General features: G+C 34.9%; 1 protein-coding gene across 4 annotated transcripts in view; it reads right to left on the bottom strand.

Moving 5' to 3' along the window:
* Nucleotides 1-16,336, bottom strand: part of CECR2 (CECR2 histone acetyl-lysine reader) — a 133,686-nt gene that overhangs the window by 40,216 nt on the left and 77,134 nt on the right. For all 4 annotated transcript variants that reach the window (XM_039869232.1, XM_039869233.1, XM_039869235.1 and 1 more), the window contains exons 2-3: nt 15,773-15,867; nt 812-995 (exon numbers count right to left, since the gene is read on the bottom strand). In XM_039869232.1, coding sequence (XP_039725166.1) covers nt 812-995; nt 15,773-15,867 — 279 coding nt within the window. The remainder of the gene's footprint in view (nt 1-811; nt 996-15,772; nt 15,868-16,336) is intronic.

Below are 16,336 nucleotides of genomic sequence, written 5' to 3'. Positions count from 1 at the left end.
ATGAAAGGAAAGACAATTACAACACGGTGGAATGTGTTGTTATGAAAGCTTTGTCCCAGGTGATCCTCTATTGTAGCTTCATCATAACCTACAGCAACCTCTTATTCCAGCTGAGATCCAGCAATATAGCTCCCAGTTTACCCCAGGGTCTGACCTGGTTTGGCCTTCCTACTGCTATTAAAGTCCTTGAGTTCTCAGCAAAGACTGTGCTAAATTGTGCAATGATTTTTATACCGTGTCCATGAGTAGGGCTGAACTGAGAAGTCATCACACATTTAATAATTTCTGACTGAACCTCCCTATGAGTGAAAAGCAATAGCTCAAACCCTCCGAGATAGACTTCTAAAATAGATAATAACACCTTCCTTCTCCGGCACATTTTTTGTAATGTGTATGTTTGGGTATAGTAAAAATGAACTTCACTGGCATATATGGGTTAAAGTCCTTGGAGTTTTCAATAAATATTTAAATTATGCTGAATCAAATTTGGGAAACAAATTCAGTGGCTAATTTAGTTGCAATCTGGTCGATGACAGGGAAACTATATAGGTGACTCTGATTGTTCTCTTGTTATCAGCTGGGACTCAGCACATATTAAGGAAGACTAAACCAAAATAACATAGTTGTATAAATGAATGGCTTGGATTACTTTGGCTACAGAGATTTTGTTTTATATACATTGTTACTGTTGATCAAGAGTCCCAACACTAGTAACACAAGCCAAACTCTGGTTTCTCTTAATAGCTTCAGATTTTACAACCTGGATTGCTGGTCTTTTTTGCTCTAAGAGAACAGCTTGCCAGTTAAGCACCTTGAGAAGATCAAAGACATCATCCGCATCTAGCCGATAATCACAGAGGCGGTGCAGGATTTCTACACGGGTACGGAGAGGCAGGTCTTGGAAACTGGATTCTCTTAGAGGGTTGGGTTTCCCTTCTTCCAGCTCCCAGCGGTAGTTTATGATGTCCTCTAGGTAGCTGTGGAATGTCTGAGGCCTAACCAAATGGCCCCAAACACAAAAATACATTAATGTAAAGCATACAGGATGGGTGGGATAGGAGGAGAGAAAACTGATGGTTTGACAGCTGACAAATCTTAAAGAGAAAGCAGAAAATGAAAAAACAGTAATAGGAAGGATCTGAAAGCCCCTTAGTGAAGCTTCATTGTTATTATACTATCTACTTGGACCTTATATTTTCAAATCCCTAAGAAGATAAATATGTTAGTTTTTCACAGAATAGTTTTACTTTAAATCACAAACACCACATTCTGGTGAAATAAATAAAAGTTTTACTAATCAATGGAATACATTATGAAATTGAGGCAATAAGTCTTACCTTTGCTCATACAGTTAAAAAGAGACTACACAGTTCAGGTGGACAGTCACTTCAAAATTAAACCCACGACTTAGATGGCAAACAAAAAAGAAATTCAATATCTGCCTAGCCCAATTAATTTACGTTTCAAGTTAAAATGCAAAGGAAAAAAATTCCTGCAGAACAAGTGTCCATTCCAATGAGCAACTATACTTTTATATTGTTTTGCATAAATTTTAGGGCAGATTACGAAATACTATATTCTAAATTTTGAAGATAGATTTTCTTAGGAAACACTTAAGACAATCTGATGGCAACTTAATTTTTTTTGGTTAGTTTGACAATTCTACAACTGCATTTTGATTAGTACCTAAATGTGCTTTGTATATAATAATAAAGTGTTTAATTGTTTAATAGTTGTTCTATATCTCAATTATTAAAGAACCTGGACATAATTTCACCTAATGCTTGATTTAAAATTTTTTTTCTCACTAAGCAAACAGGTCTTACAGGAGATATATGCCGATATGTCAATATAAGTCAAGATTTTTAAAAAAGGCATGCTACTATGTTGATTTATAATCTATAGCAGTTATATTGATAGAAAAAGTCAGAGGAAATATTCATGGAAAAAGATCAAAAGGGCCTTAGGCAAACAAGAAGTTAAACACTGTGCTTTTTCAAAGAGAGTAGAAATTCTATTTCCTTACTATTGATACCTCAATTGGGGAAAATGTGGATGTATTTGCTTATCAAAATGCAGCATAATACCTCTAAATATCAAGGCTCTCACAATCTGATTTGATTGCAGCATTCACATTCAAAGCATGAGCACTGGCACATGAATACCTGCTTGGACCTTAGTGGGTTTGGACTGGCTTCCTCTCTCCATTGCCTGTGAAGCTGGTGCTGCCCCTTCAGGAGGGAGGAGTTGGGCAAAGAGCAGATCAAACTGGTGGTAAAAAGCAGATAGTGTGGCAATGGTGAATTTGAAAATAAAATGGGGTGTTTTTTTCAAACTTGTCTTTTACTAGTGAGGAGCATGAATATGACAATCTCTTTGGTAATAAATTCCTTTACCTACCACATACTTTCTAGAATTTCTAATGTACACCAAGTGCCCCAAATAACAAGGCGTGTTTTTCCTGCAGTAAAATAAAATATTGAATTTATGACACTGAGGTCATCATTTAACCAGAAAATGATCCACTTTTGCTGGAGGATGCGCCAGGAGACAGGCTGGGTCAGACTAGGGAGAACTTTCTTATTCTAATGAGAGGCGAAGGAAGCACAAGCATACCAACCCAGCAAACACTGTATGTGTACAGTGTTGTTTTTTTGTGCCTACAATATGCCTGAAAGCCCCTACTTGTCTCAGAATTGCACGTTTGAGATTCCTTTCCAATTGCCTCTATTATCCTATTCAGTTTCAATTACGTCACTTTTGCTAACAGTTTTCTTAAGGCATCTCCATACCACCTTACCAAGGGGATACTTGAGGGCTTAAATTTCAAGATAATTCATTTTCTTTGTATATTAACTTCTTACATAAATCTGTATCCCTTTCTTTAAAGAATAGCTAAAATTCGAGGGGGAAAAAAACTTTTGAAGGCAACATGGCCAAGGGTATTTGAAACAGAAAGCCTTCAGGAAGGCAAAAATCAAGCTAATGCTTTCTATTTAGTGGTTCTTCATCTTCTATAAGACATAAAGCTCTTCAAGAATCTAATAAGATGATATACTCTTAGAAAAGTAAGCACGCACACACAATTTTGTGTGAACTTTCATGATTTTACTACTTAAAGGAAGAAGAATATAGTGATACTATACTGCTAAATACTGATAAAATGTTTTAAATTTCACAGGCTGCAGTTCTAGAGTTTAAATTGCCTGGAATATTCACTGATCCACTTACCTCAGTGCAATTTTCTCTTAATGATTTAAAACACCTCTTATCTTTCTGAAATTACTCAGAAGTACAATGAAACATTTAAATAGAACATGGTAACAGAACCAACTGGAAGTTCTGAGCACAACCAGGTCTCTTTTGTCTGAAAAAGGTTCCAAATGCTCTTAAATACCCCCTTTTCCTTAGAGTAGTTCATGGTGGTGGGGGGGGGAAGATAGAAAATGAATGAGAATGAATCACCTTTCCACACTCTCAGAATTAGCCATTTCTTAGAACCCCCCAGAAAATTTCTCACTGTGCCTCAGACAGAACATGCTCTGGGAGACCAATGCTGACAGAATGGCATGACCCAAGTAGAGTATGTTAACACAAGACTCAGCTGGCTGAAGCTGGCAGAACTCTTGACTATTCAGGGCAACAAACTTTAATATCTGCAAACTGTTTTAGAAGATCATAGATAAAAAAAGAAGGCTCTTGAGTTCTGAGACATGGAAGGATATGTACTCATAATCTATTTGCAGGGGAGCAATTAAGGCATGGTATCATGGGCAGCACAATGGAGACCAAATGGAAAAAACAACACCCTCCTATTTGTTATAGCTATTTGTGAAGCAAATGATACATGTATGCATAGTTAAGCCATATTTAACATGAGTACTGAAATGAGATAAAGATTTTTGTTCCAAGTGAAGCAGTAAGTAAAAGGATCTATAAGGACATTCAATAAAGTGTTTGTTCTTAACGATCACAAGAAGACCCAAAATAATTTAAATAATATCTCTTCTCTAGGGTTGTAGAGTGGCTGCCATGTCAATATCCTAAAGTCAATATGATAGCCAGGAAAAGTTAAAAATTACACCTTCAAAGTTATCAACTAAGATACAAAAAAAAGACTAATTAGGAAACATGAATGTAATATAGGTTTTACTTGTGCTTATGAATGTTTATGTAAGGTAACAAAGAAAAGTATTTTAAGTCAAGTGGAAATCAACATGTACTAATCTTTAAAAAGACAAAGGACTCTTTTTAACATAAACCAGGTGGGACCCTAAATACTATCTGTATGACTTGGAAGCCTGAAGTGTCAAGTGTTAAGGTTTGAGCAGGTACAGTAAGAATTGTCTGAATAGCTTCTGGATTTACGGATGCATACTGCTAATCCTCTAAAACACACACAGAAAGCCAACAGAGGAAATAAAGTGAAATACTTAACAAAAACAACCCAAAAGAAAGTGATGAAGGACCAAGAGATGAACAAAAATCAGAAAGGAGCACATGGAAAGGTGCTCAACATGTCAATTGGGAAATGCAAACCATTACCACAATGAAGTATCACTTTACACACACCAAGGATAGCTAAAAACATTAAAAAAAATACAATAAATGCTGACCAGGAAGTGGAGAAACTAGAACCCGTATAAACTGATGGTGGAAATGTAAAATGGTGTAGCCACTATGGAAAAGTTTAGTCAAGTTGCTCAAAAAGTTAAACACAGAATTACTGTGTGATGCAATCATTCCATTTCTACGTACAGACCCAAGAGAAATGAATACATCCACACAAGAGTATACACAAATATTCATACACAGCAGCATAATTCATAAAAGTTGAAACAATGCAACTTTCCATTTATAAGAGGTACCCAGAATAGTCAAAACTACAGAAATAGTAAGCACATTATTAGTTGCCCAGGATTGGAGACTGGAGGTATGAGTCCCAGGCCTCGTTGGTCCCAGGTCTGGCTGTGATCCAGGCTCACAGCTAGGAATAAGAAGACCCCAGACTTAGAATGTTACATTAGTGTAGTAGGGCGCCTCTGCCTAAAATATGTAAACATACTTTAGCTTACTGTATCACACATGTGTGGCTGAACACCACCATTGTGCTCTGATATGTGTGGAACCCATATGGTCCCCTGGGGAGCAGAAGGGGAACAGAAGCAGAAGCATGCTCCCCGCAATAGAATTGCACTCCCCGCAATAAAGTTAGTGCTTGCCGTTTCATTCTAATGTCGGCCCCTTGTGCAATCTTCCAACTAGGTGTCTCACCATCAAAAACTTCCCTTCTCGATCAGCTCGGCACTGACAAGAGGAAATAAAGAGTGACTGCTAATGAGTTTGAGGTGTCTTTGGGGTGATAAAAATGTTGTAGAATTAGATAGTGGTGATGGCTTCACGATTTTGTGAACATACTAAAAAACAATGGATTGTACACTTAAAAACAACCTCAGAAGAACGAGTGGAAAACCAATCCTATTAATAACTGCATTACATGTAAAGGAAATAAACATCCCAACTGAAAGGCAGAAACTGTCAAGCTGAGTGAAAGAAAAAGCAAGAACCCGACTATAAGATATCATCTTATATATAAATATATGACATGATTTAAATACAAAACTTAAGGTACAATTTAAATATAAAAATACAAACAGTAAAAGGATAGAAAATGACAGACCAGGCAGAATGAGCATAAGAAAACTGAATGGCTTTATTTAATACCAAAGCAGGCCTGAAGACAAAGAGCTAATTCATCAGAAATGCATAACAATGTATGTATCTAATATTAGGACACCAAACTCATGAAACAAAAACTGACAAAACTAAAAGGAGAAGCAGACAAACCCACAAGCATAGCCAGAGATTTTTAACATCTTTGTCATTAATTAATATACCAACTAGACAAAAGAGTCAATGAGGATACAGTTCTCAAAAATACTACCAACCCGACATAATTGATATTTACAGAATACTATAAACAAATACTGCAGAACACATACATTTTAAGTGCATATGACACATTCCCTAAGATAAATCATATGCTGGGACATAAAATGCATCTCAATAAGCTTCAAAACATTGAAATTTCATAAAGTATCTTATTTGAACGATGGAATTAAATTAGGAATCACTAACACTATAAGATATCCAGAAATTAAATAACCTACTTTTAATAACCCATGGATCATAGAAGAAATAAAATAAATTAGAACATGTTTTGAATGATACAGAAACCACAGTATATCAAAATTTGTGGGATGCAGCCAAGCTCTGCTTAGAAGGAAATGTATAGCTTTATATGCCTATATTGAAAAGAAAAAAGGCTCAAACAGTACTATAACTTATAAAGAAAGAAGAGTAAACTAAAACCAAAGTAAATAATAAAGATGAGAAATCAATAAAATAGAAGAAATCAGTAAAACAGAACAGGCAAACAGTAGGTAAGGTAAAAAGTTGGTTTTTTAGTAAACATTTGAAAAAGTTGATAAACCTGTATAGAAAGAATGAAGGAGATGAAACAAATTACAATACCAGGAATGAAAGATATCACTGTAGATCACACAGATATTAAAAGGATGAAAATATTATGAATAGCATTATGGAAATAAATTCAAAAACTTAAGTAATAGACAAATTCCTTGAAAAATGCCAAAAATGACTTACCAAAAATGACTTAAATAGAACACACAAACAACCTTAATCTGTTAAAGAAAGCGAATCAATAATAATCAAAAATTTGCACAAAGAAAACTACAAACCCAAAGGCTTTCAGTGGTGAATTTTTCCAAATATTAAAGAAAAGGTCTGAAAGAAATTACACAAATTCTTTCAGTCAACAGGAGGGAACACTTTTCAACCTCTGTACCAAAACATGACAAAGATTTATAAGGAAATAAAATTAGAAAACAATATTCCTCATAAACATATATGCAAAAATCCTCAATAAAATATCAGCAAAACCAATTCAGCAATATACAAAAGGGACATTTCATCACACTTAATGATGAAAGACTGAGTACTTTCCTTCTAAGATCAGGAAAAATATATTGAGTCTTAGGCAACACAGTTAAGATAGGAGTAGTCGTATAAAGAATACGGAATTGAATGAAGAAGCAAAGCTGTTTTTAATTACAGACTGCATAAAAAAATCCTCAAGAATCTGTAACAAAACCAGTAAATTCAGGAAGACTATAGGAACATGGTCAATATGCAAAAATCAATTCTATTTTATATATACTAACAATGAATAGCTAAAAAATAAAAATTTTTAAATAATTCCATTTACGATATCATCAAAAAATATAATACCCAGGAATAAATAGAAAGATATCCAATACCTTTACAATGAAAACTATAAAATATTGCTAAAATTAAAGATGATAAACAAATGAAGAGATACATATCATGTTCAAGGGCTGAAAAATTCAATATTGCTCATGTCCATTCTCTCTTAGCAGGCTTTTTATTTTTTAGAGAAATTCTGGAGGAAAAAAAGCTGACTGAGAAATTTATATGAAAATGCAAAGAACTTACGAGTAGTCAGAACAAGGAAAAAAAAAACAGCAGTGGCGAACTTATACCATTCAATTTCAAGACAATTTGGTACTTGCATAAATACGACACATAGAGATCAATGGAAGAAGGCAGAAGAGTCCAGAAATAAACTGAACAAAAATGCTATTTGTAAGGAAGAAAATGAATACCGATCTTCTACTTCACACCATATGCAAATACTAACATCATAATGCCAACTGCAAAAACCTAAATCTATAAAACTAAAATAAAACCTCGATGAAAATCGGCAGTGAGGTAGGTCCTGATGTCTCAAATAGAAAATAAAAGTCTGAAACATACTAGAAAAAAGTGATTAATTGGTACTTCGACGAAATTAAAACTTACCATTCTTTAAAATACACCATCAAACAGAAAGACAAGCTACACATCAGGAGAAAATATTAATAACTCATTATATATTTAGTCATCATGGAAACGCAATTTAATTGCAAATTAAAACCATAATGAGTTACACATAATAGAATGAGTACAATTTAAAACTGGGTAAAATTAAGAACAACAAATATTGGCAAAGATAGAGGACAACTAGACTGTTCATATGTTGCTAGCATAAGTATAAATGTTGCAACTGTTTAGAAAAGAGTTTGGTAGTTTCTTAAAGTTAAACATACTCTTACCATATGACCCAGTAATTCCCAAGAGATATGAAAACATATGTCTACAAAAACATTTGTATGCAAATGTTCATAGCTGCTTTATTTGTTAACAGCCCCCAAATGGAAGATAAATTGTGATATTTTTTTAAATATTGAAATACAATTTAGGTCCTCCTCCTCCCAAAAGAACAAACTACTGACACAAATAGCAGTATCAAGGAATATCATACAAATATTATGCTGACTTAAAGAAGGTGGCTACAAGAGTACATACTTTATACTTCCAATCATAGGAAATTCTAGAATAAGGTAAAACATTTATAGTAATAAAAGTCAGGTCAGAGATTGCCTGGGGTGCAGTTTGGGGGTGGTGGTAAACTTATTTCAAGGGTGCTTTCTGAGGTGATGGAAATGTCCTATTATCTCAGGTAGGTGGTGACTACACGGTGTATTCATTTGTAAAAAAAAAAATCAGCCTGTACACTTAAATTTGGTATTTTATTGTATCTAAATTATATCTAAATAAAGATAAGTTTAAATGAACACATTTTACAGAAACATTATAATTTCCAAAAAGGTATATTTCTACAAAAAGCTGATGGGACTCCAAAAAAAATGTTTGTTTTTAAGTGACTTTAGTTTAGAGACTCTATTATAAGAGTGTTAGATATATAATTAACCCTTTCTCAGCACAGATGCTTTCCTCAAAGCAACAAGGAGAGTTGTGATAGCAAGATGGACTCTTATGTAATGTAACATAATCAAAGAAGTGACACATACCATCACCGCTAACATCTATTGGTTGTGAACAGGTCCTGCCCACATTTCCAGGGAAGGGGGTCACACAAAGGTACAGAGGACCCAACAGGATCATGGTGCCTCCTCAGAGTGCAACTGCTACACCCATTAAGACATCACTTTCTTGGTAACAAAATGAACATATTCTTGAAAAAGTTTTGAACTAAGATTGTATTCTAATTGTCTCTCAGCCACAACAAGTTCCTCAACAAAATAAGTGAAACCAAGCCAAATCTAGTATTTGCCATTGAATCCAACTGCACTACTCAGAAAATTTTAGACATATGTGAGATTGAGCATCACGACTGAGTACAGTGGAACATGTATGGAAACGGGAATCAGATGACCTGGGTACTTACACCAGTTTTGCTACTTAACTTAGTTTTCTCACAGGTAAATAAACAAATTGCATTAGGTATCTAAAGTTCCTTTCACTTCTAAAACACTTATTCTGTAGTGCAGACTCATTTGAGATTTGAAAAACCTTTTAAAGCAGAGGTCCACAGATACAATTTAGGTGGTCCATGAACTTGGCTGAGAAAATATTTTCACCTAACCTGTAATTGAAATTTCATACTCCATTCAATTATGATGTAGCCTCAAAATACAGTAATTTTAGTAGTATGTGTATTTTTCATCAAGCAGCAGATATTTTCATATCACATTACAGATATTGTAAATAGCTTCAAATAACATTTACAATCATCAATACATGATTAAGACAGTAATCTTGAGAAATTAGGGTCTCTGCTAGTGCATGTCATTTAATGAGTTAATAAAGAGGCACACTATATCAAAATTTTATTTCTTTAATATTTTACTAACTATATTTCAGTATAATTGGGTTCTGTTGTAATGTATTTTATGACTGCAAACTATATTTTTAGGTGGGGTCCACAGACTGCATTATACTGTCAAAGATGTACACAGCACACACACAAAAATTCTCATTTTAGAAGAAAACCTTTTTAACAACTCTTTTAATTTATTTACAGCATGAGGCTGTGGTTAAGGAATGGAAATCTAGGGGTTAGACTGCTAGGGGCCAAGTTTGTCCTGTATCAATTACCAGCTGTGTGACCTTGAGCAAGTTATTTAACCCTTTTGTACCTCAAATGCCTTATCTTTTATAACACTTTATATGTTAGAGAGTTGTTATATGGATTAAATGAGTTCCTGAATACATTTAGAGCAGTGCCTAGGACAGTAAAGACACGGTTAGTATTTTTTCCACAAGCAAACACAGTATTATGTTGTCCTATAAGGGCACACAAATCTGTCTGGAGAATACAATTAAAAAGAAATATGGGTTTCACATGCCAGTTTAAAAGTTAGACTGAGTTAGTAGAACTAGAATAATAACTTACTTAATTTTTTAAAAACAGGGGCTAACAAACTATGGCCCATAGGCCAAATCCAGCCTGAATGTGTACCTTTTTTTACAGTAAGAATATAAAAACCATTTTTTTTTTTAAATGGTGGTAGTGGGGGGGACACTATTTCATGACATGTGAAAGTGATTTAAAATTCAAATTTTAATGTCCATAAATTTCTAAGAAAACACAGCCATTGGCAGTCATTTAAGTATTGCCCATTGCTGCTTTTGCACTACAATGACAAAGATGAGTAGCTATAATAGATCGTATAACCCACACAAAGTCTAACATATTTATTCTCTGGCCCCTTACAGAAAAAGTTTGCTCATCCCAGTTTTGAAACGTGTAAACCACTGTAGCAAAGACATGAAAAGTTTCTTGAGTCAATGTATACTTTCTATTCGGGATGTAGAAATTACATACACTGATTTAATAAACTGGTATTTATTAAAAGCTCAACTATTCTAAGACTTTTCATAAATTATTTCATTTAATCCTCACAATAATTTAATGGGTATTGTTATTCCCATTATACGAGGTGGCAAGTAATGCACAAAGACATTCATTAAGTAACTTTCTTAGCTCCGCATAATAGGTAAGTCTTAGAACCAGAGAATTTGTCCAAATTTCTTTCTTTAGGATGGGATAAAAGTAAAACTTCAGAGAATAATGAGCATGTATTCACTCTAAATGCATGTCAATACCATTGGTGGGATAAAATATCACTTTGGGCAATTCCTTTCAATGGAAAAAGTAAAATCCACTATGTATTCGTTTCCTGTCTGGGTGCTCATTACACAGGTATATTCAGATTGTAAAAATTCATTGAGCTGTATAATTAAGTGCACTTTTCTGTGTATATTACACATCAACAATAAGAAGTTTTTTAAAGCATAAATAAAGCCTGAGCCTCACCCCAGACCAATTAATTAAAAATGTTGGTGCTACCAGTTCCCAAACTCATTTGATCATTCAGAAATATTTTGTTCCCTGTGTGCTTAACTTTTTTTAACATGTAAAAATTACTTGTTAAAGTATGAGAAATGCTAGAACAATCACTTACCTCCCTGCCCCAGAACCAAAGAGCAGGTTCTGTCTTTTATGGAAGAACTCTTCATCACTAGTGGCAGGACCTGCGCTGCCATACCACTCACCCCACAACCCACACAAAAGGATAATAGAGAACACTGGGCTCCCTGGGCTCTTTTTGCTTTTCTATACTTCACATTTTCCTTCAATAGCAGAAAAGTCAAAGGAACACCGGCAGGCAAAGGGAAGGGAAAAAAACTCCATTCTCTCCTCCCCATTACAGCAAGCACTGAAATCTTTTGACATTTGATTAGTTTTTTTAAAGAGAAGTTATCTCCTCATTTCAAAAGAAATCATTTAGGAGTAAGTGACACAGTGCTGTGATAAGGGGAAAACTGGTATTTATAAGAGCTGTTATAATTCAGCATGGTGGAAGGGAAGCAGGCAATCTCTGCAACCTCTCCCAAATATGGGCCTCTGAGCAGTCTACAAAGGTAGAAGTTGTAGAAAGGACAGAGAAGAAAAAACAAATGACAGAATGAAACAGGACATCTGCATGTAACTGATAAGCCAACATAGTTTTGATGAGACTGATACATTCTGAAATATCTATTTTTACCTCTAGCTATTCATATACCTATGAAAAAAAGAAACCCATGCAGTACATACACCTCATTCTGTGTCCCATCTTCAAGGAGGAAATGAGAATTTCTGCTCTATACCATACTAGGTGATTTTTAAAATTTTCTTTTTATCCTGACAAAACACATTAATGTTAAGAAGAGAGAACCTGAGAGTGTCTGAGTTATAGGCCTAAAATTCAGATTCTATGACTCATTCTTTCAATTCTTCATATTATCTTGCCTTAAGGACATGATGATGTGGGAATTTTTCATCTTCTAACTGGCTACTTGACCTGATAAGTTTTTGACTGTGTTTCGTTCTCTATCAAATTGAGATCTTATTAATCTATGAGATGACCTCCTGTCATCTCTTCTTCATCACCTCATAAAACTGAAAAAATGAAATGAACCCAAGCGAAAATATAATGAATGATGGGAAAAAGTTCCAACTAAGCTAAAAATATTCTGTAGAGGCAGAACATCATTTTCAAATTAGTTGTTTTTATAGAAAATGTTATCAAAGTAGGTATATACTTTTTCTATAATTTATAGTAGAGACTAATGGTAAATATGGGAGGAATAAAATTATACTAAGTACAAGTTAGTTATAGCCATTTACCCAAAGGGGCAAACCAAAACCTCTTGTTGATAATTCTATCTACATGTAATTACCCAAAAATGAACTGGTTCTTGTCCAAAGCCTATCAAAATACACAGAATTTATAATACATTGTTAATAACTAAGTAAATGTGATTAGACACAAACTTAAAACTTAACCAATATTATTTAGCTCTGTACTGGAAGATACAGTAATTATAATAAAAGTATGTATAGCAGGCAGCTTTGAAGAGACCCCCAAAATGATTTCTGCCTCCTGGTAGTCATTCTCTTGTTCAATCCCTACCCCTGTATGAGGCAGAACTTGCCTGTGGCTTACTTTTAGTCAACAGACTATGTCAAAGGGATGTCACTCCCATGATTACACATGTCATATAAAACTATCCTGGCAGACTAGAGGTTTTTCCTGCTAGCTGTGAAGGTACAATAGCCATGTTGTGAGAGGGCCACGGGGTATGACTTCAGCTCTTCAGGTATGACTTTAGATCTTCCATCAGACTGCCTACTTCCACTCTCACCATCACACACAAAGGACTCTAAGCTCCATAAGGGATAGGAGACACTTTTGTCCTGTCAGTACACCTAGAGCTGCAGAGGGTAGAGGAACATTCTCAAGCAAGACTAATACAGAATTACCTTTGAGAAGGGAAGCCTGGCAAATTTTAAATGGACATTTCTTTTGTCTATCTTCAACCAACACACCAATATAAGAAATGATCCAAGTATATAATGAAAACTTCAAGTATACAAAAATTACAAACATGTGCAATAAACCTAAGAGATGTTGAATGTGAAGAATGATCAACAAAACAGCTTTTTACCTATCAAATTTGTCAAGGTGAGAGACACCAGGTCTAGTCAATTTTACCTTCTTAATATACTCCTTCTCTCTGTCCAATTCTCTCCTCTCTCATCTGATTAATTCATTAGCTCCTACCTGATGTTGTTTCCTCTTTTGCTCCTAAATGCTTATTTAAAAACACAAATATCACCACTCCCCCACTCTTCTTGTGTTTAGGATTATACCCCCAAATTCTTAACCCAGTGTACAAGGCTGGTTAGGCTCCAGTTCCTATTATGCTGTGGCTGTATTGAATTCCTTGAACTGAAATGCATGCCGGAGACAAACAGGTAAAGAAAATAAGTGAAGTGGGCCCAAGTGAACATGATAGTTGATAAGGAACAATTAGCCTCAGCATGGGAGAGTAACAAGGAATGCTGGGGACTGAGGCAGACCAGAGCACACCATCTAATAGTGTCAGACCATAAGATGGTTTCTAAAAAAATACGAATTGGGATTTTAAATATGAAATCTCATTTTAGATGTTAGCAACAAATCAAAATTTTAACACTCAAGAGGTCAAGACTGTGAAACTCAAATCGTGTTTCTGAACCACATGAGATCTATTACTCTATAACCTCTAGGCTCTGTTCTAGGGTATCAAACCCTAGACAATCACTCTTACTACCTGCAATTCTTTGGTTGGTTCATTCACTCATTCACTTATTTATTAGGTTTTATAATATAGAGACACTGGCCTAAGAAAGCTTATATGTGAAGGCTCGGTTCACACTATCATCTTCTCACACCATGGTATATGCTCTGTTGACTTCAGAGCCCTTATCGCAGTGACTGTACAATTTACAATCACAGTAGTAATTTCTATAATTATTACAGTATAGGACTGTAAATTCTGTGAAGGCTCTGAGGGTGTCTGTTCTACTAGTACCTGCTGGCCAGCATACAGTGGACAAGATTTAGGCAAACAGATACCCTCGTGCACTGATGGTAAAATGGAGCAACCTCTGTGGTGGGCAGCCTGGCAATTTATCTAAAAAATTTTAAATAGGCATTTCTTTTGACTGAGTGACTACATTTCCAGAAATTTAAACTAAGGAGATAATTCACTAGGTGTACAAACTTTTATGTCCAAGGCTATGAATTTTAACATGTTTATATAAGAGTTAAAAGCTAGACACAAATATCTACCAAATTGGATTTTTTGAGAATCGCATTTAAAGAAAATGGTTATAAGAAAAATAATCAGTATAATAAAAAAATGCAAGACATGAAAATGTAAAATTATATAAACAATATGACTACAACTGTGCTTAAAAACCACATAAGCCCCCAAGTTACATCATTATCATGCATGAGTGGTAAGATGATAGATGACTTTCTCTTTTTATTTCTACTTGTTTAGAACAACCACCTGGGTATTCTGGGGCAAGGGAGGATCATTATGTTAACTGTGAGTCCAGGAGTAGTAATTCTCACTTAAAGAATAGAGATGTCCACCCTGAAAAAAAAAGGCATTTCAGCAATTTCTAACTCACTTTGTAATTACAAGTTTACTGCACATTAGTATCCAACCTAGTTTCCCAGCCCTAACAGACACCCAAGAGTGGATTAAATAGAATGGAAGTATTTCAGATACCATATTTAACTCTGAAAAACATAAAACCATAGCATACCAAACCCTTGCATAAATTGGAAGGCCAGAGCCTGGGAAACCCACTGTGTCTCAGCTTTTTCAGAGTGGCCCTATAGTTCTGTTCTGTGTCAAAATGTGGTAGCAAAGAAAATGTGTACCAAGTTAGGGTCAAAACAAGGGAGAAGGCCATATCAGAAAGATCTTTTATTTGTCTACGTAGATAAAATTTTGCTCCAAATTTCTACATATCTCAAATGTATTGGAGAGCTGTTTATTTGCCAGCTGTGGCATGAGGGAGTCTAGAAGCTCCATGTTAAGAATTAAACTACTGTTTATGAGACCAACAGAAGATACTCGAGAGGCAGAAATACGGTAAAATCTAGTTTTAATTTGTTAGGCAACATTTTACAAATACTATAAATAAAAATCAGAAAGAAAGGCATATGCTGAGAAGAAATTCTACATTTGAATGTTAGCTGGTGGGTCCAAGACTAACAGACAGATGTGTGAGAGTCAAGTCAAGTCAAAGAGTATAATAAAATTAAAACTCAACTTCAGAAAAAGCCCAACACAGGGCTTGGGAATCCATTTGTAAATACTTGTTCTACATTGTTATGTAAAATTGGCTAATGATTAGTTTTGGTTATAGGAGACATGAAAACACCACTGGTTGACTAGTCTTCTCTACAAAAAACTTAGTAAGATCAGAATTACTTACGTGATATCCCTTCGCTGATAGCAGCCCTGAAGCAAGCAGGCAATCAAGTCACTGATAAACTCTACATCATCTCGGTGAAGAGCAGCTTCTAACTCCTGAAAAGGAGAGAAAGAGACTGAGAGATCAAACATATAGAGATTAAAAAAAATCCATCTCCTCTCCTCCCCATACCCGCAACCCACCCACAACTGAATGATCAGTGTAAAAGTGCTTGTCAAGGATCAACTCTGTCCGCCCATCCTTCCCCACAATTACTCTAGAAGAGCAACTAGAGTTCAACTTTTCGCTTTTCCTGGGATTTATTTCTTGCATTGCTCCTTACACCAAGCTCCATTCCTTTTATCTACATACTATAAGAAATACACATATACTTTTTATAAACCAATGCTAGCATATAGAGTTTAACTTGCATAAATATGTTGTAATACCTTATATTTTAATGGCAAGAGAATAAGGAAATTGGGAAGTATTCTTCATTTACTTAACAGTTTCAACAGGTAAACCATCTGCAATAGCTTTAAAGAACCACTATATTTTGAAAAAAGCATTGGTAGTAAGCCATTT

This window comes from Pteropus medius, unplaced genomic scaffold (genome assembly GCF_902729225.1).
Source record: "Pteropus medius unplaced genomic scaffold, Ma_sr-lr_union100, whole genome shotgun sequence".
Lineage (NCBI taxonomy): Eukaryota > Metazoa > Chordata > Mammalia > Chiroptera > Pteropodidae > Pteropus > Pteropus medius.
The sequence above is the reverse complement of the archived record's forward strand: the minus strand, read 5'-3'. Positions and strand labels throughout refer to the sequence as shown.